The sequence below is a fragment of the Dryobates pubescens genome, chromosome 12 (assembly GCF_014839835.1).
Source record: "Dryobates pubescens isolate bDryPub1 chromosome 12, bDryPub1.pri, whole genome shotgun sequence".
Classification (NCBI taxonomy): domain Eukaryota; kingdom Metazoa; phylum Chordata; class Aves; order Piciformes; family Picidae; genus Dryobates; species Dryobates pubescens.
This window is the reverse complement of record NC_071623.1, coordinates 13,390,281-13,415,863: the sequence shown is the minus strand read 5'-3', so window position 1 is coordinate 13,415,863 and position 25,583 is coordinate 13,390,281. Positions and strand designations below refer to the sequence as shown.

General features: G+C 41.6%; 1 protein-coding gene across 1 annotated transcript in view; it reads right to left on the bottom strand.

The window, feature by feature from the left end:
• The window catches only part of SYTL5 (synaptotagmin like 5), a 60,219-nt gene extending 49,906 nt beyond the window's left edge, over positions 1-10,313 (bottom strand). Inside the window, exon 1 of the mRNA XM_054166069.1 lies at positions 9,834-10,313. Coding sequence (XP_054022044.1) covers positions 9,834-9,952 — 119 coding nt within the window. The 5' untranslated portion in view covers positions 9,953-10,313. The remainder of the gene's footprint in view (positions 1-9,833) is intronic.
• Positions 10,314-25,583: the final 15,270 nt, after the last annotated feature.

The window sequence follows — 25,583 nt, the reverse complement described above, 5'->3', positions numbered from 1 at the left end:
GGGGCTGCTCAGTCTGGAGAAGAGAAGGCTCACAGGAGACCTAATTGTGGCCTTTCAGTATCTGAAAGTGGCCTACAAGAAAGCTGGGGAGGGACTTTTTAGGGTGTCAGGTCATGACAGGACTAGGGGGAATGGAAAAAAAATAGAAAGAGGTAGCTTCAGATTGGATGTTAGGAAGAAGTTCTTCCCCATGAGGGTGGTGAGACACTGGAACAGGTTGCCCAGGGAGGTGGTAGAAGCCTTATCCCTGGAGTTTTTTAAGGCCAGGCTGGATGTGGCTCTGTACAGCTTGCTGTGTTGTGAGTGGTCCCTGCCGGTGGCAGTGGGGGGTGGAACTGGATGATCCTTGAGGTCCCTTCCAACCCTAACAATTCTGTGATGCTATGAAACTACCAGACACAAATAAATACATTTTTAAAATAACCATTCACAGTAATTTTTGACACACATATGACAAAGAAAAAAAAATAAATATCCTCCACCTCTCAGACATGCCGTCAAGAGAAAAATCTTGTGGTAGATCAGCACTGGTAACTGCAGACAGCTGAGCAGTTCTGGACAATTGGTAAACCATCTTTGCTTGCACTTCATCAATAATTCAAGTCATTCTGACCACAGGCAGCTCAAAACTGGGACTGTCCTGTTGCGGTAGTGTCAGGCTGTGCCTGTGGAAAATTTTCCAGGCACAACCTGAAACTACCACACCTGTTGTCATGGGTTGAGTTGAATCTGTTCCTGTGATCCACACCATGCTGCCGTCATGCCTGCTTCAAAAATGAAAGTGCTAACTGAAGCAAACTGCGGAGCTTGAGGTTAAGATTGCAACATGAGAGGCTTCCTGTTCCAGTTTCTGTTTTGGGGTTCTGAGTCTTGGGTGTTGGCTTCTTTCTGCAGGCATGGTGGCGAGATGGGAGGGAGTTGGGTAGCTCACGGTTTAGGCTTTTTCTTTTATTCAGCTTTTCCCCTGTATTTCACAGTGCTTCTTCTGCAAACAGGCTATCTAAGGAAATCATGCATTGTATTATTAGATAGCTAGATTACTAACTGCGGTAATTATTCATTGTGATTATGAGATGTTATATTAAACTCTTATCTCTGTATCTCAAGCCTGAATTGTGTGTGTTACTTTTCCCCTCAGTTTTGTGCTGGGGGAGCAGGCAGGTTCGCCCTTGCACTAAACCATTACACCTGTACGTGCACGAAAACAACAAAATCTTTCCCCTTATTAGTGTGCATTTAATACTATGCCAGCCTAGAGTCAGCTGGGAATGCATATGCAATTCTGCACCAGCTATTCAAAGCCTAAAAAAGAAAAACTCAAATCAAACCAAACCATCTAAATAAACAGTAGTGTTGTTAAAAAAAGAGAGAGAGAGTATCATTTTAAATACCACTTGCAGATTACCAGTTCTGCTACTGACTCTGCATTTAAGGCCTAACAATGCTTGCACTTCACTCTATCCCTTAATACCTCATCCCCAAGGTCCAACCTCAGCAGCTGCTAAGTTATTCCAGTTTTTTGTGCCTGGGTGTTGCTGTGTCCCTATTCCCTCACCCTTCCCCACACGCCTTCATGCGTGGCCATTAGGCAAGAGTCCCTCTCTCCTGAAGCACTTCAACTCACTGAAATCACAACCTCTGCATACATATAGCTGCTTTAAGGGGGATTTAAAGAAAAACCTAAAAACTGTTTATTGACCTCATTTAAAGATCGGTAAAAAGGTGTCAGGAAAAAAACAACAAACCACTTGGGGAAAATAAAACCAATGAAAGATTACAGGTTGTAGCCCAGTGAAGGAGGCCAGAAACATTGCTTGGGCCAACAGGGACCAAGTTCTGACAGAAATAGGGTATTTGTGGATACATTGCCTTGCTAAAAGGTTGGCTAGCATTTTGCTTCCCACTGGGATCCCATGGAGAACAGCTGCTCTGCAGACACCTGGCCTGTGGATACCCAACCTCTGACAGCTTTTGAAAAAGGGGATGTCTAATCACTCCAAGCAGCAACTACAAATCCTGCCAAGCATTTTCCTCTGCTGATCACTAGCCAAAAGCAATTTGGACACCTCTCCCACATTCTAACCAAACAGCCTTTATCTCATGCCATAGCCTTCCAAAGGCTGTCCAAGTTTCAAGAGCTTTCTTGGTACTTTTCTAATTGTTCTTGCAGTTTATCAATTGCTTCTTATGCCTACACCTTCTGCAGAGATCCACTTAGTTACAGGTCCATATCCATTTTCTTCTCCTGTCAATCAGCCAGTTCCAAATGCAGATGAGTGATCTGCGATGCAATATTGCCAATGTGCACAGGGGAGGCAGATGATCTCTGCTTTTGCCACCGCCTCCTTGGATCTACCTCCTAAATAAGCCTGCCTTCTGTGGTAATTTTAGGCTGTACCTTTAAAATTTTCCATAGGTCTTGAACAGAAAAGTGGTAAGTTGTAAATAAATCACTCTTTACACTATTTATCACTAGTTACACTATATTGGAAAGGGCTAACAAGCTCAGCATATAGTTGGACTGACTTACTGTTGCTCCTTATCCCCCAAGCCTGGAATTAGCTGTTTTATAAACATTCAATTTCCTTTTCACATTCTAACATTTGAGGTCTCCTTAATTTTAAGAATCTAATTAACCATGCAATTCTATATTTTTAATCTCAACTATTAAACAAGAATTAATCTTTTTCTCAACTGTTAAACAAGAACTATTCTTTATCAATTGTCTCCTAATAATATGAAAGAGAAAATGGAAGCCACTTTAATAAGCTGCTGGAGGAAAAGAATCTTATCACACACTGACAATTTTAAACCATCTATTACAACAGCTGTTTGACAGTAGATAACTATTACAAAGACATTTGCTACTGCCAAGGATAGCAGAATATGTAGCCATTCCTCTCACTGTGAATTTAAATTAAGATCGCTCTAATGTCTGATAAAATCTGTTATGTGCTTTACAGAAGAGTTCTGTCATAAGCAGTATTCCAGGTAACGCTGAATGACTTAGATTAAGCCTTTTCAAATGGGACCTTGCCATGGGTTGAGGTTTACTCCTGTTATTCAAAGCCCTCCTGCCTCATGCCAGCTTCCAAATGAAAGTGCTGGCTGGAGCAAAGTATGATGGGGTGTGAAGTTCAGATTGTAATATGAGAGGCGTCCCGTTCTGGTTGCTGGTTCTGGGGTTTGGGTGCTGGCTCTTTTCCACAGGAATGGTGGTGAGATGTTGGGAGTGGGGTAGCTCCCTGGCTTTCTTTTATTCTGGTTTTTGGTTGGCTTGGGGTTTTTTCCTGCATTTTGCTGTCCTTTTTCTGCAAATAGGCTAATCTAAGGTAATCACACATTGTATTGCTAGCTAAGATAATTGTGCATTTATGGTATCTCATTTATATTAAACTCTTATCTCAACTCTTTTTCTCTCAACCCGGAGTTTTTGAGTATTCCTTTTCCCTCACTTCCATATTTTGGGGGGGGGGGATGGTGTACAGGCAAAGCAGGAAATAGGAACAAAAAAACCCAAACAACCAACACCTAAAACACCAATCAAACAAACAAAAATTTACATGCACAAACCCCTCACAATGACCAAAAGACAGCCAGCACCACATTTGAGAAATTACCCAGATTCAAGATGAAGTCCATCTGAAGTAAATCTGAAAACCTGATGTCTTGAAAAGATAAGGGGGGAAAAAGCAGGCAGCAAGGACCACAAAACCCAAACCAAGGAGCAGTGAGCAGTCACAGCTCTTGGCTCAGTTGTCTTCCACCTGCAACAGCACAAAAGAGGCCCTAAAAGAGTCTGACTTTTCCTTACTGAGGCTGAAAGTCACAAGGCAGTTAAAGGCACTCATTCCCTCACAAATGTGGCCTCTAGAGATGGAACACTCCCAAACTCTTATAATTCTGTGAAGTGGAAGAAGAAATGAGAAGCCTTAACAGATTTATTTATTTTTTTTAATATCATGCTTTAACCTAGAGAAATTTATTCCCTAAATATGGAAAGGTAGGATAGCTATACTACAGCAAGAGGCAAAACACACACTGCTCAAGCAATTCACTTGAACACATGCCATAATTTCTTCTAACTCTGTAAGCATGGTCCACTTTGAGTCGGGTAACTTCAAAAATATATATATATATACATATATCTATATCTATATATTCAATTGATTTTATTAAGTATTTTCTTTCTTTTCAGTAGGATACTGGAAAACTTTTTACTTTGAAAAAAACTTTCAACCTCATCTCCTCTCCCTTTGTTTTTGGTAAACCACTGTTGAATGCAATGGCATTTGTGACGCCTCAGCTTGATTTTCAAATTTCTTCTGCATCTTCTTATTCCCTTTTTCATATTAAAATACAAAGCATCTGCATATTCCTAATTTTATTTTGCTATCCTAAATATCCAGAGTTCAAAAAATTGTGAAAAATTGCAGCAACAATAATAAAAAAATTACCTCAGGTGTGGCAGTTGTAGGCTGATGCCTAGCAACACTTTCCACAGGATGAGTAGAAAAGTGGTAGAATGTAACTAAATTACCCTTGGATGTAAAAGGGAATATCATGATCAGGTCTAAGTAATCCCATAGGTCTGCAAGCTAACATAAACTTAGTTGTGTAAACTAACTCTCATTTCCACTTCCTTCACTCTATCAGATACCAGCGGGTTGCTTCTGATGGCTTGCTGACATTGGCTGCATTCTTGTTGTGGCTAAGTGCTAGCAAGCTATTCTCTGCTCTTCTCTGTATTTTACCTTGTATAGGGTGGGGGAAGGAAGCAGGAAGCTATTAGTAGCCCCCTGGGTTTGTCCAGGGAGATTCTTGTGCTGTTTATAAATTGTAAATCCATGTAAATATTGTGTGTTTTGTACATAGTCACTGCATTTCATATTTCCAGATTGTAGCTGTGCTTTTAAATACAGCTTCATTTGCTTTCCAACTGAGCTGGTCTGGCAGTTTTATTTTGGGGGTAATTTCAACCCACCACATCACAAAAGAAGCTTAAATATATGAAATTGCTCCAGTCTTACATCTGTTATTCACAACATTCTGTTTCCTGCACAGATGAGCTGATACATCCTCCTTCTGATGCTCTACAGCTGTAAACTTTGATGCTAGAGAATTTTTGTGTAGGAACTGGTATTCACATCCTTCTGGAAGCTGAGGAAGAAAGGAAATTCCCTCCCCACACTATTCCCCAGTATCTCCTCCAAATTCAAGCACTGTTTGAGACAAATCATAGAGTGGTCTGGTTTGGAAGGGACCTCCAAAGGTCATCTAGTCCAACATCCCCTGCAGCCAGCAGGAACATCCTCCGCTAGATCAGGCTGCTCAGAGCCTTGTCAAGTCTGAGCTGAATCAGTGATGAGGCCTCAACTACCTCCCTGGGCAACCTGTTCCAGTGTTCCATCACCCTCGTGGTAAAGAACTCATTCCTATCATCCAACCTAAATCTACTCTTCTCTTATTTAAAACCATTGCCCTTCCTCCTATCACTACAGTTTCTCTCCAGCCTTCATGTAGGTCCTGTCAGAGACTGGAAGGTCATTATTAGGTCTCTCCAGAGCCTTCTCTTCTCCAGGCTGAACAATCCCAGCTCCAACAGCCCATCCTCACAGGAGAGATGTTCCAGCCTCATGATCATTTTTGTGGCCCTACTATGGACCTGCTCCACCAGGTGCATGTCCTTCCTGTGTTGAGGGCTCCAGAGCTGAACACAGTACCCCAGGTGAGGCCCTACCAGAGCAGAGTAAGGTGGCAGAATCACCTCTCTCAATCTTCTGGCCACATTTCTTTTGATGCAGCCTAGGATGCAATTTGCCTTTGCTGCAATATGTGGAAAATGACAGTAAAATTACCGAAAATTGGCAAATGGATGGGCTATTACCAATTTCCATTGAGATATCCTTGCATTGTAAAATCTATAGCTATTTGAGTACCTGAAATACCACCAACGGATGATCTTCATCTCCAAGAGCACTGGAGAGCAAACCAGGCATCCCTACCCTTGGAGTACTGGAAATAGTAACTACTTTTGATGGAAAAGCCTCTGGTTCAAAGATTAACAATGTATTAAATTATCTTGATAAATAAGATAGTTGCCTGACAAGCATCCTCTTAACTTCTCATTCATGTATGGATGAACAATATGTTGGTAACATAGGCAGTTATTTATAGGCAGTTTTGGAAAAACACAGATCACATACTGTACTACTTTTCCATTATTCTGTGCTTAGAAATAAGTCCAAATTTATACTAAACAGAGAAGTAAATTCCCATTTTAATTACTCTATTTTTTTTCCCCCTGAAGTACTTTCCTGTCGTTACCACATGGTGGTATCCATGCTAACAGTTTCTGCTATGTTGTAATGAAGTTAATAACCTGAATGCTTCTGTGGATCTTTTGGGACTGGTAAGAAGTTGACATTTTTGTTAACTAAAAGGAGAGGAATGCCAACTTAAACCAAACACTAATTTTTCCACCCTCAGTGTGCTCACTCTAACTATCTTTAGCTATTTTAGCTCTATGTAATATAATGATTTCACTCAAATTATCTTAGCATTTGAAAACAATCATGATGGTCATTTGATGTCATGATGGTCATTTGATGTCATGAGCATTGCAGAAGGATCTTTACAACCCTGCAAGCTATTTGCACAAGTAATCTACTAACAGCTTTAAATCAGTAGTCAGAGAAACTGTCCAGCCACACAAAATGCACAAAGTTAAGAATATAAACACTACTACTTACTTAGCAGGTTGCTTATTTCAATTATCAAAACTAGACCCCAGAAAGAGTGCCTGCTGCTGCCTTCTGTTTCTCGCATGTGATTGAAATACTTGTACACCAAATAAAAATTGCAGGGATAGCCACCTGTTTTCCAAAACTCCAGAACACTGATAGTTAAAATAACTCTTAACAATTTCATTACTAGGACATCCTCTCATAGTTACTACTACTTTCATGTTGAATAGAAATATCCTTGCTACATACAATGACTTTTGAAGACTAATAGGCAGAGAAAAAAACCAAACAATTATCAAGACAGATGCAGGAAGAGTGGAGTGGACTAATAAAAATTCTTCACTACAGAGTAAAAGTAAGCATCTTGCAAGGATGAAAAATGCCTTGAAAATAAACACAAAGGGACTTGTGCTTCTGCAAAGTACTTCAATAAAATATATAACAGATTGCACCAAATGAATTCCAAAGACCACAAATGTTTCTCTGAAGTATACTTATAAACCGTGATTAAAGATATCCTTGCAAAGCTGTATTCAGGAAGAAAAATTATGAAGTCTCCTAGGAAGCAGTTACCCATCCAGATCTTTATACTTTGTGTATTTTGGAAGTCTTTTATAGACTACATTCCACTATTACCAGGCACAGTATGGTCTAATGGCAATTCTCCAAATACACTCTGATTCTGAAACCAGTTGGTTCATATACAGGTGTTAGAAGTATGCATAAGCATCACCATATATTGCTAATTATCCTAATTAGGATAAGAATTCATAGAATCCTAGAATTGTGAGGGATGGAAGGGACCTCAAGGACTGTCTAGTTCCAACGCCCCTGCCATGGGCAGGGACCCCTCACACTACATCAGGTTGCCACATCCAGCCTGGCCTTAAAAACCCCGAGGGATAAGGCTTCCACCACCTCCTTGGGCAACCTGTTCCAGTGTCTCACCACCCTCATAGGGAAGAACTTCTTCCTAACATTTAATCTAAATCTCCCCTCCTCTAGCTTGGATCCATTCCCCCTAGTCCTATCACTACCTGATACCCTAAAAGTCCCTCCCCAGCTTTCTTGTAGCCCCCTTCAGATACTGGAAGGCCACAATAAGGTCTCCTCAGAGCCTTCTCCTCTCCCGAATAAATGGCCCCCAACTCTCTCAGCCTGTCTTCATAGGAGAGGTGCTCCAGCCCCCTGATCATCCTCACAGCTCTCCCCTGGACATATTCCAGCACTTCTGTAACTTTCTTGTAATAGGGGCTCCATTTTCAATCTTCTCTTAAGGTGGTCTTTCCATTCGTATCAAATCACAGATAAGCCAATACCACCTGCTGCTTTACTGAAACACATCCTTCAGGGGTGCCTTGGATTCTCAAACTCACTAGGTTTGGCAGAATGACTTCCAGCAGTGCCAAAAAAGGGCAGAAATTTAAAATGTACACATATGTATTTAAAAAAGACACAAACAAACAAAGCAGCCCAAAACCAAAACACAGTGAAACAAAAAAAATGAACACAAAACCTTAGGAGTTTTAACTTTCCGCTTGAAACTGGGGAACAACAGTAAGTAGAAATGAAAGCCTTCTGGAGGGTTGGAAAGCCAGATCTGTTACACAACTGCACTTCACACCATGCCTTTGATCGATGACTACTGGCATGTCGCACACATCCAAGGGCACCACCTTAGAAAACTGAAATACTTCAAAATGCTTATCCCATTACAACACAGAGTGCAATGCCTGGAACAAACAGTGCTCCATCTGTTTTATTTTGATGATGAAGGAGATGAAATGATTAATTTGCCCACATCAGCACAAGGAAAGACGATTCCTTCTAGTCTTGCAGCAGAATCAGCAACCAGTTTCAGCCCACTGTGTTCAGGTGAGCCACTACCTTTTTTCAGTCAAATGGGCTGCACACCAACTGAGGCATTGCATTCAGACTTGGTTTTCTTAAGGTAGAAAGACTTCCAAAGCCAGTGAATAACTCTTCATGGATTTCCAAACAATAGCTCTATACAGAAGATACCTCAATAGGTGCTCAATAGGTATCTTTGCAATACACAATGTCTTTAAAAGGGGAAATGATGCAGCCTGGTCTCTTAATGCATGGATAGAAACCACCAAAGGCAGGAAGTCTTCCCTGTGTCATCCATTACAGTCAGCATGCTTTCCAGCAGCAAGTGCTGCCTATAGCTGTGCTGAGCCTGTTTCTCAGAACCAGCACTGTGTAAAAGGTTAAAAAAGGCAGGAGGGAAAGCAAGCAGAAGTAGCAACTACCTATTGGAAACTCATCCAAACCCTTGCAGAATTGATACTTACCTGAACTACAGCAATTGAAGTTATCTAAAATCGCTGATGTAGCCTACCTCCACATGATGTTCTCTGAACTTTCATTTTTACCTCTTTTTTCCCCCTTCTCCTCAGAAAAGACCACATAGACTCTATAAATACCCTGAGTCTCAAGTTCTCCATCAGACTTTTGAGATCCATATCTGAGATGCTCAGGTTTATTTATTTTTTAGGAAATCTAAATAATGTGAAAAATGAAGTGTTCCCCCTCCTCTCTATTCTGTAAGTACTGCAAAAGAAAGAAAAAGGTCACTGTCTTGCATTTGCCCTGTGTTGTATGGACTCCTGCACAGAGGCAGGCACCTACTTTCTCTTCCTGTGACACTTTCCAAACTTCTTTCCTGCTGTACTCTCTGAAGGCACAAAGCATACAGCACCTCTCAGAAGACTGAAGTTCAAGAGCCTTGCTAAAGTTTTTCATTCATGGGGCTGGGGGGGAAGTCAGCCAAACTGAGAGATCTGAAATATAAAAACCACCACTGTGTATCTGTGCAATTGTTGTCCTTCTTACTTTTTTTAACCTTGAAGGAATGGGTGCTATCCTTTGTTTACAGAGGGTCAGACTAGCAAAGCAATTCTCTTTTTAACACGCTTCACATTGACTTACAATTAATTGTGTCACCTCCCAAGGCTCATCCTTCTTCTGAGGCACTTAGAAAATCTTCACTGGGTACCATGAAAAATATCTATGCCATGGACCATATTTTAAAGAGAATAATAATAAAATAATCAAAACAGTTACCTTATCCTTTTATCTTCAATTTTTTTCAGATACTCATCTCTCTTCAATACTCCCAATATGGTTTCCCTTTCATGTTCCAACAAGAATGACAGATTGATGACCTCCAAGTGCTTTGCCATGATTCTTCAGCTGCTGCTTCCTCCAATCAGTTCTTCAAATGTTTTATTTGCACAAGTCCAAAGGCACGTTGGTGTCAGAAATATACAAGATCACACGGTCAAGAGGTACTTTGAAAAATGCTTCTTTAAGTCAACTAGATGTCAAGATTGTATTGCTTTGCCTTCCAACTATACAAGATACAAAGCTTTCTTCTTTGCTTCTTCCTCAAGAAAGCAACTCATTTTCCTGGGGACACCCTGGTGTTCTGGCCAGTGATCACCAGCACGCTGCAGGCCTTCAGACTGCACTCACAAGCAGCTGCAGAATCAGCTTCCTGGCATAATTGAAGGCTGGAGCCACAAAATAGCTGGGTGTATATATTTCAAACTACCTAAAAGTCAAAGCAAACAAATGTGGGTGATTTTGACATTACCATCACAGACTGATTTGAGAAAGGCTTAATCTAGTAATGATTTAAAAGCTACCAAAGAATGGCTTGCAGACTATTAGGTTATCTCAGGAGCTACTTACAAGTCATGTTTTCTGTTATTTACTCATTGATTTTTGATTATGCTCCCATGAGGGCTCTGCAATTATCTTTCCACTGCAAAACATTTAAATTACTATATTCATCCTGTAATTATTTCATTCTGATGGTAATGAGCATGGGAGGGGAAGGAATGACTCTACGCATTTCCCTGGGATGACCTTAAAAACTAAGAAGTGGACAGGCTTCGGAGGATAGCACTAAAAGGTAAGACTCACTCAAAACCAAGTATACACCTCCATCTCAGCAAGTCATCCATTATATTCACTTCACAGTCAATTACAAGTAATAGAAACTTTCAATGAGTGATTTATGCACTTACAGCAGACACTTAATTTAGGATGACCTGTTCTAGAAAAGTCCATTCACTTCCACTAAATACAGGGAGAACTTAAGAGTGAGGTGTTAAAATGTAGCCACCCAGAAGAAAGATAAATTTCACTACTTGTTTTGCTGTTGTTGGGGTTTGTTCAGTTGTTTATAAACAGAAAACAGCTGTCAAGGAAAAAAACCTAATTCATACTGGAGCTCTGAACATGGAAAGAGTCACTAGGAAGATACTTTGCAAAGTATCTAAAACTTCTAGTCAACTGGTTGGCACATTCAGTCCTTACAGTTTCATAAGAAAACATTGACTTTCACACCAAACCCAGGATGACTTCCAAGACAGTTTTCTGTAATAGAAAGAAGCTATGTGAGCAGATGCAATTTGTACTTGGAAGCATACAAACATAAACCTGCCTATACACAAAAAATGCATCCACATCATCATATGTAAGTGCCAACGTATATGTGTGCATACCTAGTGCACATATTCATAGACTGGGTTGGGTTGGAAGGGACCTTGATGATCATCTAGTTCCAGCCCTCCTGCCATGGGCAAAGACACCCTCCACTAGATCAGATTGCTCCGGGCCTTGTCCAGCCTGGCCTTGAACAACTCCAGGGGGGCAGCATCCAAGACCTCGATAGGCAATCTTTTCTGGTGTCTCACCACCTTCACTGTAAAGAATTTCTTCCTAATATCCAATTTTAATCTGCCCTCCTCAAGCTTCAATACACTTGCTCTCATCCTATAACTACAAGCCCTTGTAAAAGGTCCTTTCCCAGCTCTCTTGTAAGTCCCCTTCAGATACTGGAAGGCCATTATAAGGTTCCCGCCAGAGTCATCTTTTCTACAGGCTGAACAGCCCCAACTCTCATAGCTTGTCCCCACAGGGGAGATGCTCCAGCCCTCTGATCATCTTTGTGACCCTCCTCTGGACCCACTCCAGCAGTTCAATGCCCTTCTTATGCTGGGGATACCAGAACTGGACAGAGCACTCCAAGTGGGATCTATGAAAACAGAGTAGAGGAGCAGAATCACCTCGCTTTTGATTCATCCCAGCACACAAAAGGGAGAGAAGAGACCAGCACCAGACTCTCCACAATCTCCTTTCAGGTAGCTGTAGAGAGTGATGAGGTCTCCCCTCAGCCTCCTCGTGTCTATCTTGACACCATAAAGCCAAGCTACTTGTAAGTTAAAGGAAGAAATCCAACATGTGAATTCTCCTTTGTTGCCAACAAGCAGGCTAGCTTCATTCTTGAACTGCCTAGCAAAATGCCTGGTGAAAAGAGTACTTTCATCCCAACTGGATCCCAAGATCAGTGGGCTAGGGAGCATGAGGTATCAGTACAAAACTCACAAAGCCAAGTTCAGCAGAGAATAAGCTATGTTGCTTGGCTGGTCAAGGTGCTCCAAATTTCTGTTCATGAGTTTTCCTTTTGGGGTAATGTAGGTGACACACAGCATCATTCTAACACACACTGAGGGGAAAGAGCAGCCAAGTTTTATTGGGAAATGGAAAACCAAGAGGTTACAGGGAAAGAAGGAACAATATAAGTAGAAATTTAGGAGAAAAGAACATGTTAAAAGTGGTCTCTGCCACCACCATTTTTGTCCTGATGATGTGCTACAGCTGACAAGAGCACTCTGACTTGTAAGATGCATTCTGATATTGGAGGTTCAAGGAAGAGGAAAAAAACACTTCCAAAAATTAACCTGACATCTGGCCACATTTTCTGAGCTATTTTGCTTTTAACTCTGCAGAAGTTGTTAGTTACATCATGGCTAAGCATATAACCTACCTTTGAATGTCCTGGGAGATTTCTCTCACACACTTTTTCACTTGCTCTCTCTCCAAGTAGTCCAGAATAAACCAGCTGACAAAAACTGAATTATGAACCAAGTGGGGGTTTAGAAACCAAAAAAGCCAGACAGCTTTTCAAATGTTGTAATGGTCTTCTTAATAGAGTTTTGATGTGAGCCCTGTGGCTCTTTAGGAAATTTAATTGTTTTCATCTGAAACTGAGTGACGATTTCACACAACACAGCACTTAACACTAAAATGCAGATTAGGATACATGGGAAAAAATGCAAACACCCCAGTAAGATGAAGTTAGTTCTAATCTACATTCAGTTTGTAGACTGAGTATTAATTTCTTGAGTCAGAGTTATGCAATGATCTAACATTGGACTTGCAAAGGAGGAGTGAAGTGGCAGAATAGCAAGACAGCATGTAAGTAAGCATGTAAGTATGTGGTTATTTCTCCTTGCCCCATGAAAGAGGGGTAGAAAACCTGATCTTTGGGACTATCTTTCATGCTTTTCCCATTTCTCTTAGCCCTGCAGAGAGGGATTGTGAGCATGGAGTCATCCTCTCTAAAGTATTAAGGGAAGATACATTACAAATAACAAATTCCTTAGCACATAACAGGTCTCACAAATTATAACTGAGTAAGGAGTTTATCCTGCAGTATACCTTCATCACTGTATATAGGTACCATGTCTATCCAGAGAGCATTTGCTCACCCTCTCAAAATAAAAGAATTACATAAGACTCATTAAAAAAAAAAAAAAGAGAGAGAGAGAAAATATTGCAGTGAAAAAGTACTACAGTGGAGGAGAACATTGGGATTTGAGTTAGGTTTTTTCCTTATTTTTGTAAGCTGCCTGTGCCAGTGGGAAATACAGCACCCCAAACCCAAATCTTCATAAGGGAAGTTAGTTCGGAGCTACAGGAAGTACAGTGGCTCCACTGCAGTCAGCTACATTTACAGATAGCACAGGTGCAGTCACCACTGCTGTCACTGCTGCATGTATCCTCCAGAGCCCAGCAAATCCACAGCTTCATCTGCTGCACTCCAAAACACTTTCTCCTCAGGGCTCCCTCATCTCCTCAGGAAGGAGAGGAATCCTGCCCCCCCCAGAGACAGAACTGAAATGAAGCGAGAGGAATTATTCTCTTTTCTTCAATGATGCTGTTGTCCAATTTCTTGATGGAAGAAATTACTCCTACTGCCAAGCCACTATTGTTTACTTAGCCAGCAGCTGGTGCATGAACAATTTATTGACAGCAGCAGAGGCAGTCTTTCCCATGTGCATTGACTGCAGTGGTACAGGAACCAGGACATCATCTCACATTGCTTGAGTGACAGAACCTTCACCTACTGCTGGTGGGAAATTTTTGCCAGCAGAGAAACATGGTGTGTAGTGCACACATGTACTAGCACAGGTGTATTTGGGAGAGGCATGGCTAGTAATTCCATACTGGTAAAGAAATTCCCACCAACAGCAGCTGGGTACAGCATGGCATGATGGACTGTAACTGACCTCTGTAACAGAAGAAAGTGAGATATCTTGTTTCTTGAAAGGGCACCAACCACCACCTGAATCAAAGCTGCACAAGGCAGCAGCACAACTGACAAGCTGGAAACTCAGCAGGAGCAGGATTGGTGGCATGGCTACCTCTTAGGCGGCCACAGGTTCCACCTCCCAAACCTATATCCTTAATCAGGAGGCCACAGCTTCCACCTGCCAAAAACCTATATCCTTCTTTAGGAGGCCACAGCTTCAGCCTCCAAAACCTATATCCACAAGTATGTATGACAGTGTCCTGCATCTGGATCTGATGTACCCAGCTTTGACACTCCAAGAGGCACGTTTCACACACATGCTGCTTAAGACACAAAACCTTTGTATCCTGAATCCATTAACTACTTCAGTATACGGACTACAGAATGCCACATGCAGGAGCAAGAAAAACCAGCTTCACTCCTCAATGGCGTGTTTGCAGAGTGCACACACCCAGGTAAAGCAAATCAAGTTGCAGTGGGTACTGAAGCACCAGGAAATGCTTGCTGCACAAAATCAATAATCTGCAAGGCAGGGAAGAGTGACTCAAGATACTGAAACCAAGTGGCAAGAAAACAAACCAAATTTGCTGAACGTGACCTCAGTTAGAGAATTCTGGTCAGTATTACACTGCAAGCAGTAAGTAGATTCTCTGACTAAGAACAAATGTCAAAGATCTGTAGATAAACAAGCTGGAAGTCTTATGAAGTGATAAGTAGTCGTTGCATTAAAGAAGGGGCCACATATGAGTAGCAGCAAGAAGCTTTGAAGAGATGTTGAAAGTATAGAATACCAGCATACAATTGGTGTCAGTGCACTGGAATTAATACAAGCTGAAAGAAAGGCTGAAACTAATTTAACTAATTTTCTATGCCTAACCACCCTCTGTAAGTCACAGGATGTTAGGGGTTGGAAGGGCCCTCTGGAGATCATTGAGTCAAACACCCCTGCCAGAGCAGGGCCACATAACATTACATAAGTCATGTAATGTTAAGTGTCTTTTGACTTCATAGTAGTAAGAAACTCAGATTCATTAAACAAAAAAAAGGGGGGGGTGGGGAGGTGGGGGGTGGAAAATAACTCCATATATCACAACTCTCTTGGCCTGCCTGTCCAAACAGTTTTTAACCCTGTAAAGAGTACACCTAACAATGCCAAGGGCCTCAAGATTCTCGAGGAGAATGCTGTGGGAGATGGTGTCAAAGGTTTTACTGAAGCCAGATAGGTAACATCCACAGCCTTTCCATCATCCACTAGGTTGGTCACCTGGTCACAGAAGGAGATGAGGTTGGTCAAGCAGGACCTGGCTTTCATGAATACATTCTTGATACCACCATTATCACAGTATATTAGAGGCTAGAAGAGACCTCAAGAGATCAACAGGTCCAGCCCCCTGCCAAAGCAGGATCACTTAGGGTAGTTTGCACAGGAATGCATCCAGGTGGGTTTTGAAAGTCTCCAAAGAAGGAGACTCCACAACCTCTTTGGGCAGCCTGTTCCAGTACTCTGTCACCCTCACTGTGAAGAAGTTTCTCCTCATGCTGAGGAGAATGTTTCTCCTCATGTCACCAGGACTTGAGGCTGTCCTGGGCAGCAACTCTCATGTGTAACTGTATACAGGATCCCTGGGGCAGTGCTCCCTTCTGCAGCACTACTGCAGGAGGCTTCGTCTGACAGGAAGTAGACAAAATCATGGTAAAGGAAGAGGATTATTTTTATTACTTAACAAGATGTTCTCACCAAAAGAAAAGTATCTGTTTCTTTTAGCAGCAGCAATTGACTAAAGAAATATCAGTAGATTTGCTTGACCTTTTTTTTTTTTCCTCAATAGAAGTTTCTTATCACAAAACACCAGCAGGTGTGTTCCACACAACTGCTTGAAGCTTCTTCAAAACAATCTCAATAGAAACTTATTTGTAAGTCTTCAAATTCAAACATTTTCACTAATTTGCTGAATTAAGAGTGCTCAAAAAAGGTGCCCTGACTTTATCAGACATTTCATTTTGCAGAATAACTCATGCCTATCAATCTAAGCTCTACTCCACTGTATAAATTGCTGCCATTGGCTTTGCTTTCTTCACGAATTAAGGAAAATTAAATGATTTTTGACCTTTGCAACAAGGGGCTGCTGGAAGATTGCAGATGAACTGCAGCCAGGCTGTAGAGTCAGAGAAGAGGGAACTAGCACTTAGAAGAACCACCATTTGGAAAAACATCCACCAACATAGTGAAATGCTCTCTGGGTTGGGGGAAGAGGGAAGCCAGACCTTTCATATGATGGTTTTGAATAAGGAAATGTGAGTGCCATATGCAGAAGGTGAGAAATGCAGTTCCCCGTTATTTCAGCCTGTAAGATGCTAAGTGCACATTTGCCTTTCTGCAAACAGTATGATGTACTAGCGCTCAGTATCCAATACACATTATAGTAATTTCCTATTTCACTTAGCAGAGTAACTGGATTCAAGTTTTAATGAAAAGAATCATAGAATGCTTTGGGTTGAATGGGACCTCCAAAGGTCATGTAGTCCAGCCCTGTAATAAGCAGGGACATCCTCCATTAGATCAGGTTGCACAGACGCTGACCTTGAAAATCTCCAAGGATGGGGCCTCAACTACCTCCCTATGTAACCTGTTCCAGTGTTCCACTACCCTCATGGTAAAGAACTCCCTCCTAAAGGCCAACCAAAATCTACTCTTCCCTAACTTAAAACCACTGCCCCTCATCCTATCATTGCATGCCTTTGTTAACAGTCCCTTCCCAGCCTTCTCATAGGCTCCCTTCAGGTACTGGAAGGCCACTACTAGGTCTCCCTGGAGTCTTCTCCAGGCTAACAATCGCAGCTCCCTCAGCCTGTCCTTGTAGGAGAGGTTTCTCACAGCAGAAGTTTGTTTTCATGCATGGCAAAGGTATGTAATCATGCATGATATGACATCTCTAAACAGGTGAGAAAAAATTGTTAGGAGACTCATGTGCCCAAGGCAGAGGGATGGGGTTGGATATTGGACTGGATGATCTTTAAAGGTCCTTTCCAACTCAAACCATCCTCTCATTCTATTATCTATCATTTCTTCTGACCTTGTCATCTCAGCCTCACCCTATAAGCAACAGAGAGAAATAGGCATTTCTGGGGCATGACTCAGAAGAAGATCTTTTAAAGGTCAGAGGAATCCTTATCTAGAAGCATCCATTCCTCTCCACTGACTGTGAAGGGGATGTGGCATGACTACCTCAAATGCAGGCATGCACACAAGAGCATCCTTCTCATCTGCAGTATAAAAGGAGCTGTTCACAAGGACACTTGTTCAGAAACCTGCCATAGGATATAAACAGATTAATCAGAAAGTGGGCTGAGCTTGGAGTGTTGCCTTGTTTTGTTTTTCATTAAGTACAGTGCCATGATGCTTTTCTCTACAAGCAGCAAATAAAGCTAATGGGTTGTTTAAATCTTGCCATGAAATGCATCATTACATTGTCCCAGTGTGTCTATCTCAAAATGAGCATAGCTGGGAATTCTGCATTTGTAAGCATATCCTTTCCTGAAATTCTTGTGGCAGGCAGGGAAAGAAACAACAAACAAACCAACCAACCCCACACAACACGCCCACAACCAAAACCAAACCCCACAAATATCTAGTTAAAGAAAATATAATGTCACTGTCACAGGTTACACTGTTGTCAGTCTGAAGACTAGGTTGCATACCAGCTCTTGGAGTCCTGAGGATTGTTTTCAGGGGGGCAGAGGAGGTGGATGCTTCCCAAGGTAACATGAACACATATCCAAGACAACTCCAAGTAATAGCACAAGGCCTGTGGGAGCAGCCATGCAAATCATCTCTGACTGAGGAACAAAACAGGTCACGACAAAAGAAGCACACACTGCTGTCTGATCATCTGGGACCCAAATGAATCCAATGGACATCTTCAGCAAAAGCCTATAGGCACTGCCTGACAGCAGCATACCCAGGATCAGCATCCTTTTCATACACTGTGTAACAAGGAAAAGGGACAGAGTCCTGCAAAAATACTGTTCAGCAAACAAAAAGAACATCTGAGATGTTTTTCTTTGCCATTTTCAAACCCTTTACCCTCTCAGCACAGCCTATGCAGTGACTCTGACATATCTCTCCCTAAGAAAAGGGCACATAGCTGCAGTTGCCAGTGCTGAACCAGGCCATCTGGCTTCGGTTTAGCTGTGGGAAAAAATAATAAATAAAATCAACAGAGACTTGGCAGCAGAGTTTGCAGCAGTGGCTAGAGAGCAGCAACCAGGCACAGGGCTGGGGGAGTGAAGTTCAAAGCTGCACAGTGGATCATTCATGTAGGTAGTGCTCCAAATTAGAAGGAAGTAGATGTAGCTGCTACAGATAACTTTACAGGACATGACAGAGGATTCAGATTTACAATGAAGAAATGCCTTATGAGACCTGGAGCCTTAACCAGTCTTTGTTAGCAATCTGAGTTTTCCAAATGTAAAGGCTATGTATACTATGACCATTTGTGCTAGCTATAAGAAAAGCATTGCAACTTTCTCTTGTATTATTCTGGCCATGATTTGTCAAGGCAATTTCATAACTTAAAACTAGCAAGTGCTGCACAAGCAGCAGGAAGACACAGAAGCTCTCAAGACGTAGCTCCTTCTTTGACTCAGACAAACCCTTAATCATTTCTCTTCACTTCAGATTCCCTTTTCTACCATACTTGTGGTGAGGTGAAATTACCCCCAGAATAAAATTGCCAGACCAGCTCAGCTGGAAAGCAAAGGAAGCTGTATTTACAAGCAGACTAAAATCTAGAAATAAGAAATACAATGAATAGGTACAAAATATACAATGTTTACATATATTTACAATTTATAAACAATACCAAAAAAAACCTGGATAAAACCAGTGGATTACCAACATCTTCCCCCTCTCAGCTCCCTTATTCCCCCCTGTACAAGGGAAAAGAGAGGGGGAAGAGCAGAGCATAGCTTGTTAGTACTTAGCCACAACAAAGAAACACAGCCAAGGTCAGCAAGCCAGCAGGAGCATCCAGCCAGTATCGGCTAGAGCACAGTCACGGAAAATGAAAAGTTACTTTATACAATTAACTTTATTTTAGTTATCAGAGTTGCTATCTGTGCTACAGCTACTCTTCCAAACTTTGAGAAGAGGTGGTGGGCATGGGCACAGGCACCATATTACTGGTATGCTGGCTTTGTGGTGAAATGGCAGAAGAGTAATTATTCATGAGAAAGATAACACAGAGCTGCGCTCACAGGATATTAATCATAGCTCGACCTTTCTGTAGCAGCTTTCTGTCTCTTTTTTGGCCAAGTTTATTCCAGCAATCTGCATAGTAATTGTTTTGGCCTTTTGATGGCAATTGCAGTACAGACAGTTTGTGCTGCTTGATACAACATCGACGTGTTGATACCTGCAAGGTCAAACTACTCACTGATCTGGGTTCAAGACAGAAAGATGATCACAGAATGTCAGGGGCTGGAAGGGACCTTGAGAGATCATCTAGCCCAACCCCCCTACCAGAACAGGATCACCTATACCAGGCCACACAGGAATTCATCTAGGAAGGTCCTGAATATCTCCAGAGAGGGAGACTCCACACCCCTCTTGGGCAGCCTGATTCAGTGTTCTGTCACCCTCGCAGTGAAATAATTCTTCCTCCTGATGCTTTCCTTTCCAGTAGGAAATCAATGAAAGATCTTTCAGAGAGGGAAAAATCACCTCTGTGATGGTCCAGGGTACACTGAGTAGGCAAAGTCTGACAGCATGTAAGGAATGGTGGCTCCATGTCCTCACCTAGAGACCACATATTCTCAAAGATGATGGGGACATAGTCAGGTAATGCTAATAGTATTATCTCTCACTACTGCTACTCATTCTTGTTAACCTACAGCAATCAACCAGTCACAACCTGACCTGTAAAGCCAAGTTCTTCATGATAAAACTATGATGGGTTCATCTGGCTGCAGGCCATTAGAAGTTCTGAATCAGCCAGGACAGCTGACTTGAGTTGGCTTACAGGTATAGCCCATACCATGAACATAGCACTCAGCATTAACAAAGGAGGAAGTTTGCCAAAGCAAGGGGAGCCTCCTACTTGGGCTTTTCCTGACCCTGCCCTTGAAGATTGCCTTCCTGATTATTGTGGCTGCTGCACCATTGCTTGGCAAAGTATAACTTTATAGACTTCATATTGACATTGGTATCAGTTTGACTGTTTCATTAAATCCATTTTCATTTCCAACTGTAAGTCTCGGAAGACATCAAGTGGTAGAGCCATTGCCAGGGTTTAGGCTCAGATAAGGGCTAAATGTAGACATCTGCTCATTCTATTGGCATTGAAACACCACTCACTAGCAAATACTGCCCCATGGTTCTACATGTAGACTATTGGGTACTGATTATAACTGTTTGGGTCTCCTCAGAGGCTGCAGAAGAACAACTCGATGGGATTGGAAGTATTTTACCTTACAAGAGAATAAGCATTCTCAGTTTTCAGAAGTGCATGGTCTTGACTTATTTACATCCTTATTCTTTCCTTTATCACTGCTGCAAATTAGCACACTCAGACACAGCTTTTCATCTTTATTTAAAAACCCTAATGTCAGAGAGAATAACAGAATGATAGAGGTTGGAAGGGACCTCTGGCACTCGTCTGGTCCAACCTCCCTGCCAGAGCAGGCTGCACAGGACAGCATCCATGCAGGTTTTGAATTACTCCAGTGAGGGGGACTCCAGTGAGGGGGACTCCAGCATCTCTCTGGACAGCCTGTTCCAGTGCTCTACCACCCTCAAAAAGAAGAAGGTCCTCCTCACATTTAGATCAAACTTCTGCAGTTCAAGTTTATGCCTGAAATCAGTTTGTTTCCAGAATCAATAGTAAATAAATGCAAACAAAACCAAATAAAAATACAGGGTCTTGACAAAACCACTTTCTAATCATCAAATTCTATAATAATCCCTGCCTTTACCACTTGTGAGTGTCAGTAGTATTCCAAGCCTGAGCAACTAAGATTGCGTGCAAGCACAAACCACCTAGGCAAATGTTGATCTATGTCCTGGACATCTCTGGGAAACAAAAAAAACCACCTAAGCCATGAAGTTTTAGGCACAGCCTTTAGTGCTACATCAGATTTTGAACTGTTCAACATCTTAAAACATGCAAACTTTGCTCACTTGGCAATATGAATAAACTTTAAAAACACGGAATCAGAACTGTTGTTTTCCACAGGACTCCTGGTCCATTCAGGGGGCAGTAAAGATAATGGCATAGCAGCTGCCCAAAACATCTTCCTAGTGTCCTTATTCCCCATACAGCTTATGCTTTATTTATGGCGTGTGTTTTCTCACTTCTGAAGGCAGAATTAACAGATGACTCAACTTCTTCTACCATACCTGTACACATGTACCCAAGCACCTTATAAACACTGATCTGTAGAGCACTTTTGATGCATTATCTCAAATTTTAGACAGAAAAGCAAAATCCTCTAAATTAATGACAGGATAGGAAGGGAAGCAGTTTGGTAATTTAGTGTATCTTGATGGCTGGACACTCCAGTTACAGACAGCTTGCTTGGGGTGGTTTTAGGATGTGCCTTTAAAATTAGTTACAGATTTTGAGCAGAAAAGTAGAAAAATAGAAATAAAACACTACTGGGTGTAAAAAGGAAAACTAAAGATTATTCTAAAGAAATTCATTGGATAAATATCTAGAATAAGACAAGTTGCACCATAACAATTCTCTCTCCTCTCTTCTGATCTTGGCTGTTTTGCTTTGCTCAGGAGAGATTAACCTGTGTGCTTTGGGCTGGCCTTGGCTAAGTCTAATGTGCTGCTTCTCGCTCCGCTCCTTTCTCTCTTGGGACAAGGGGGTAGGGGGGAGCAGTGGAATGGCTTCCCTGGTCTCTGACCAGGCAGGTTTTCATGTTGTTTGCTAATTGTAAATACCTGTATATTATTGTAAATACTGTACATTTTGTACATATTCATTGCATTCCATCGTAGAGTGTAGATTTTGCTTGTAAATACAGCTTCTAACTGAGTTGGTCTGGCAAAGTTAATGCTGAGGGGAAACTTCAACCTACCACACTGCATATTAAGCATATTAAGCCCCTAAAACACCATATTATTTTAAAGAAACTTATGGTCTTCCAGGACCTTTGAGTGTCAGACCATGAAATACCGAATACTTTACCTTGTTGTAGAGAGCAAAAACCCTCCACATATCTTTGTCCTCTTTTGAAAATACTTTGGTACAGAATCAAGGTTGGAAAAGACCTCTAAGAACATCAAGTCCAACAGTCAACCCAGAACCATAATGTCCACTAAACCATGTCCCAAAGTGCTATGTCCACACATTTCTTGAACACCTCCAGCAACAGTGACTCCACCACCTCCCTGGGCAGCCTGCTCCAACGCCTGGCCATTCCTTCATGAAAGAAATCCCTCCCAATATCCAACCTAAACCTCCCCAGCACAACTCCAGGGCATTTCTTCTCACCCTATCACCAGTCACTTGGCAGAAGAGACTGACTCCCACTCCACCCCAACCTTCTATCAGGGAGCTGCAGAGGGCAATGAGTCCCCTCCTCTCAAAGCCCAACAACCCCAGTTCCCTCAGCCACTCCCCACCAGACCTACTCTCCAGATCCTTCTCCAGCCCTGCTGCCCCTCTCTGGACCCACACCAGCCCCTTTGTGGCCTTTCAAAGCCCCAAAACATATTTTTTAATGGGAAAAATACCCACATTTATCCATTAGTTAGTTATGGGTATAAATACATGCTCACTATGGCAGAACTGTAGATCAATTATGCTCTTTGAATGTAAAGCAATAGCGAGTGTCCTGGTTGGAGTTAGAACTAACTCTGTTCACTGAATCTACTGTTCAGCTCAGTCTCTAGGTGACTGCACTTTCTGAAATTAGCAGGAAGTTTTTGCAGTCACTGTCTGCTTCTAGAAGTGGTAATGCTCGATGTTCATAGTTACTACCAAGGACTGGAATGCAGAAAGGCAATTGCTTACACACTTGCTCCTACACAGGCCAAGGTCGTTGCCAAATCTTGTGTGCCATGCTGGGGTGCAATAAGTAAGAGGCCACACCTGTGGCAAGAAGCAGACAGGACAGGTGACCCTAAAATGATGAGTGAGGCATTTCCATTCCATATATATCATATTCAGTATAAAACTGAGGGATGACAAGGGTCAAGCTCTCTTCTTCAATGGCTGTTCTGCCTTTGATTGCAATCTGTGCATTCCTGAATGCAGTTCCAGAATTCAGCTCCTGAATCAAGTTCACATCTACTGGTCAGTCCAATCTGTGACTTCCTCAAAGCTCCAATGGAGACAGTGATGAAATTGCCAGCAGAGAGGCTGGGTTCACTATTGGGTTTGTATCTCAGTATATATTTATATCATTTTATTATTCTTTCCATTAAAGCTGTCTTGCTTTTTTCTTTCACAATCCAGAGGAAGCTGAAGGGAGAGCTCATTGATCTCCACAACTACCTGAAAGAAGGTTGTAGAGAGGCTGGTGCTGGTCTCTTCTCACAGGTAATTAGTGATAGAAGAAGAGGGAACAGCATCAAGCTACAACTGGGTAGGTTTAGACTGCACATTAGGAAAAAAAATTTCACAGCAAGAGTGGTCAGGCATTAGAATGTGCTGCCCAGGGAAGTGGTTGAGTCACCAACCCTGGATGTGTTTAAAGGTCATTTGGATGTGGTGCTTGGGGATATAGTTTAAGGGTGAACCTTGTAGAGCAGGGTTATTGGTTGGACTTGGTGATCCTGAGGGTCTTTTCCATCCTGAATGTTTCTGTGATTCCCTTATTCCTTTTCTCTTCCCTTTGGGAAGCATTTGTCATTATTCTAGTAGAAAGCCCAGCCCTAACCCTTAACAGTGACACAGTTAAACTACTAAACTAGAAAAGTAGTTCAAAGTAACATGATCACACTTCTAGATTCAAATTCTACAGAGCACCTAAAATCAGCTGGGAATCTGAAACTGTTCTCTGCATCATTTGTTTAAAAGCAGCAATGCTATTGTAAAAGTAATCACTTCCAGCTAAATGATAACAAGAGACACCAAGAAAATCAGTTAAAAGGCCTTTCCAGCTGTGAGATGACATCTTGGAAGACATTAAAGAATACAGTTTTTCTTAAGTTGTTTTTTATACAAGATTTCTTTTTTAATGTAAAAAATGCTTAGATTTTTAAATTTAAGTTCCAGTGAATGTTATTAGTGCTCTGTAATGCACAAGGTGAAGCCATAAAGTCCAGCTAATAACACAACCATTTCAAACTGCCTCCTGAGAGCAGAAAATATAACCAGGAGCTGACAGCATAACAACGTAGCTTTGTCTTTGCTGCTGAAATGGAAAGCAGAGCCTCATGAAGAAAACACCTCAGGCTATTAAAAGCATATCAAAAGAATAGAATATTCTCCTCCAGTCAGGGGGGGATCATACTTAGTAACAAATTATTGAACTTTTTTATTCACTCAGCTGCTTCAAACTTACCCCAAAGAACTACAGACCAACCCCAGCAAGAATAGAAGCTAGCTTGATCCCTTTTACCAATCTTCATCCACTCTGCAGGGGTAATTCAGTGTTAAATACTGGCTAAAAATAATATCTGAAGACAACATTGTCTTCAATTCATCACTAAGAAAACTACAAGATCTTACTGAAATAACAATTAGATCACTCTTAGAAAGGGCAGTTCTTTCCCCACTAACATGAGTCATAGAAATTCTAAGTTGCTTTTTAGCAAATTTATTTAGATTCACAGCCTTCCTCCTTCCACTCCTTTACCTCTTAAACTTAGAAATAAACTACCTATAGCAGTACTGAGTAGTCTCTTAGAAATGGAAGCTCATTTCAAAACAATACAGACTAGCAGATGGGAGAACTTTTAATTGAATCCAGTATTGTAGCAGCTCATTTGATCATGCAACTCTGCAGGGCAGTTATTCCAGTCCATAGGTCAAACACAGTATGAACTCAAACATTTGCAGAGAGACCACAGGATGCAGAGCTATTTGCATATAACATCCTCAGTAAGGTTTCCTGCCATAAGGAAGTAAGTGATGTTCAAGCAGGGAACACCGTTCCATTAAACAGCAACAACAGATATTTAAGTTTTCCTGGAATTAAATTAGAGCTTGGGCACTTTCTTTGCTGCATAGCAAGGAGAAAAGGTGTGAAGGTTGGAATGTACTTCCCTGCGAAAAGGATAAATCTTTAGACTACTGAATTTTAGGACCAAAAGATGATTAACTTTGATCTTTGTGACTCTGTTAAACAGTAGATTTGGTAAACTAGTGATACAGAGAAATAGGAAAAACTCAACAGCAAAGACTGTTAAGCATGTATTCTTTAGTATGTACAGTGCCAGACACAGCACTGGACACACAGGGTGTTTCCCCTCC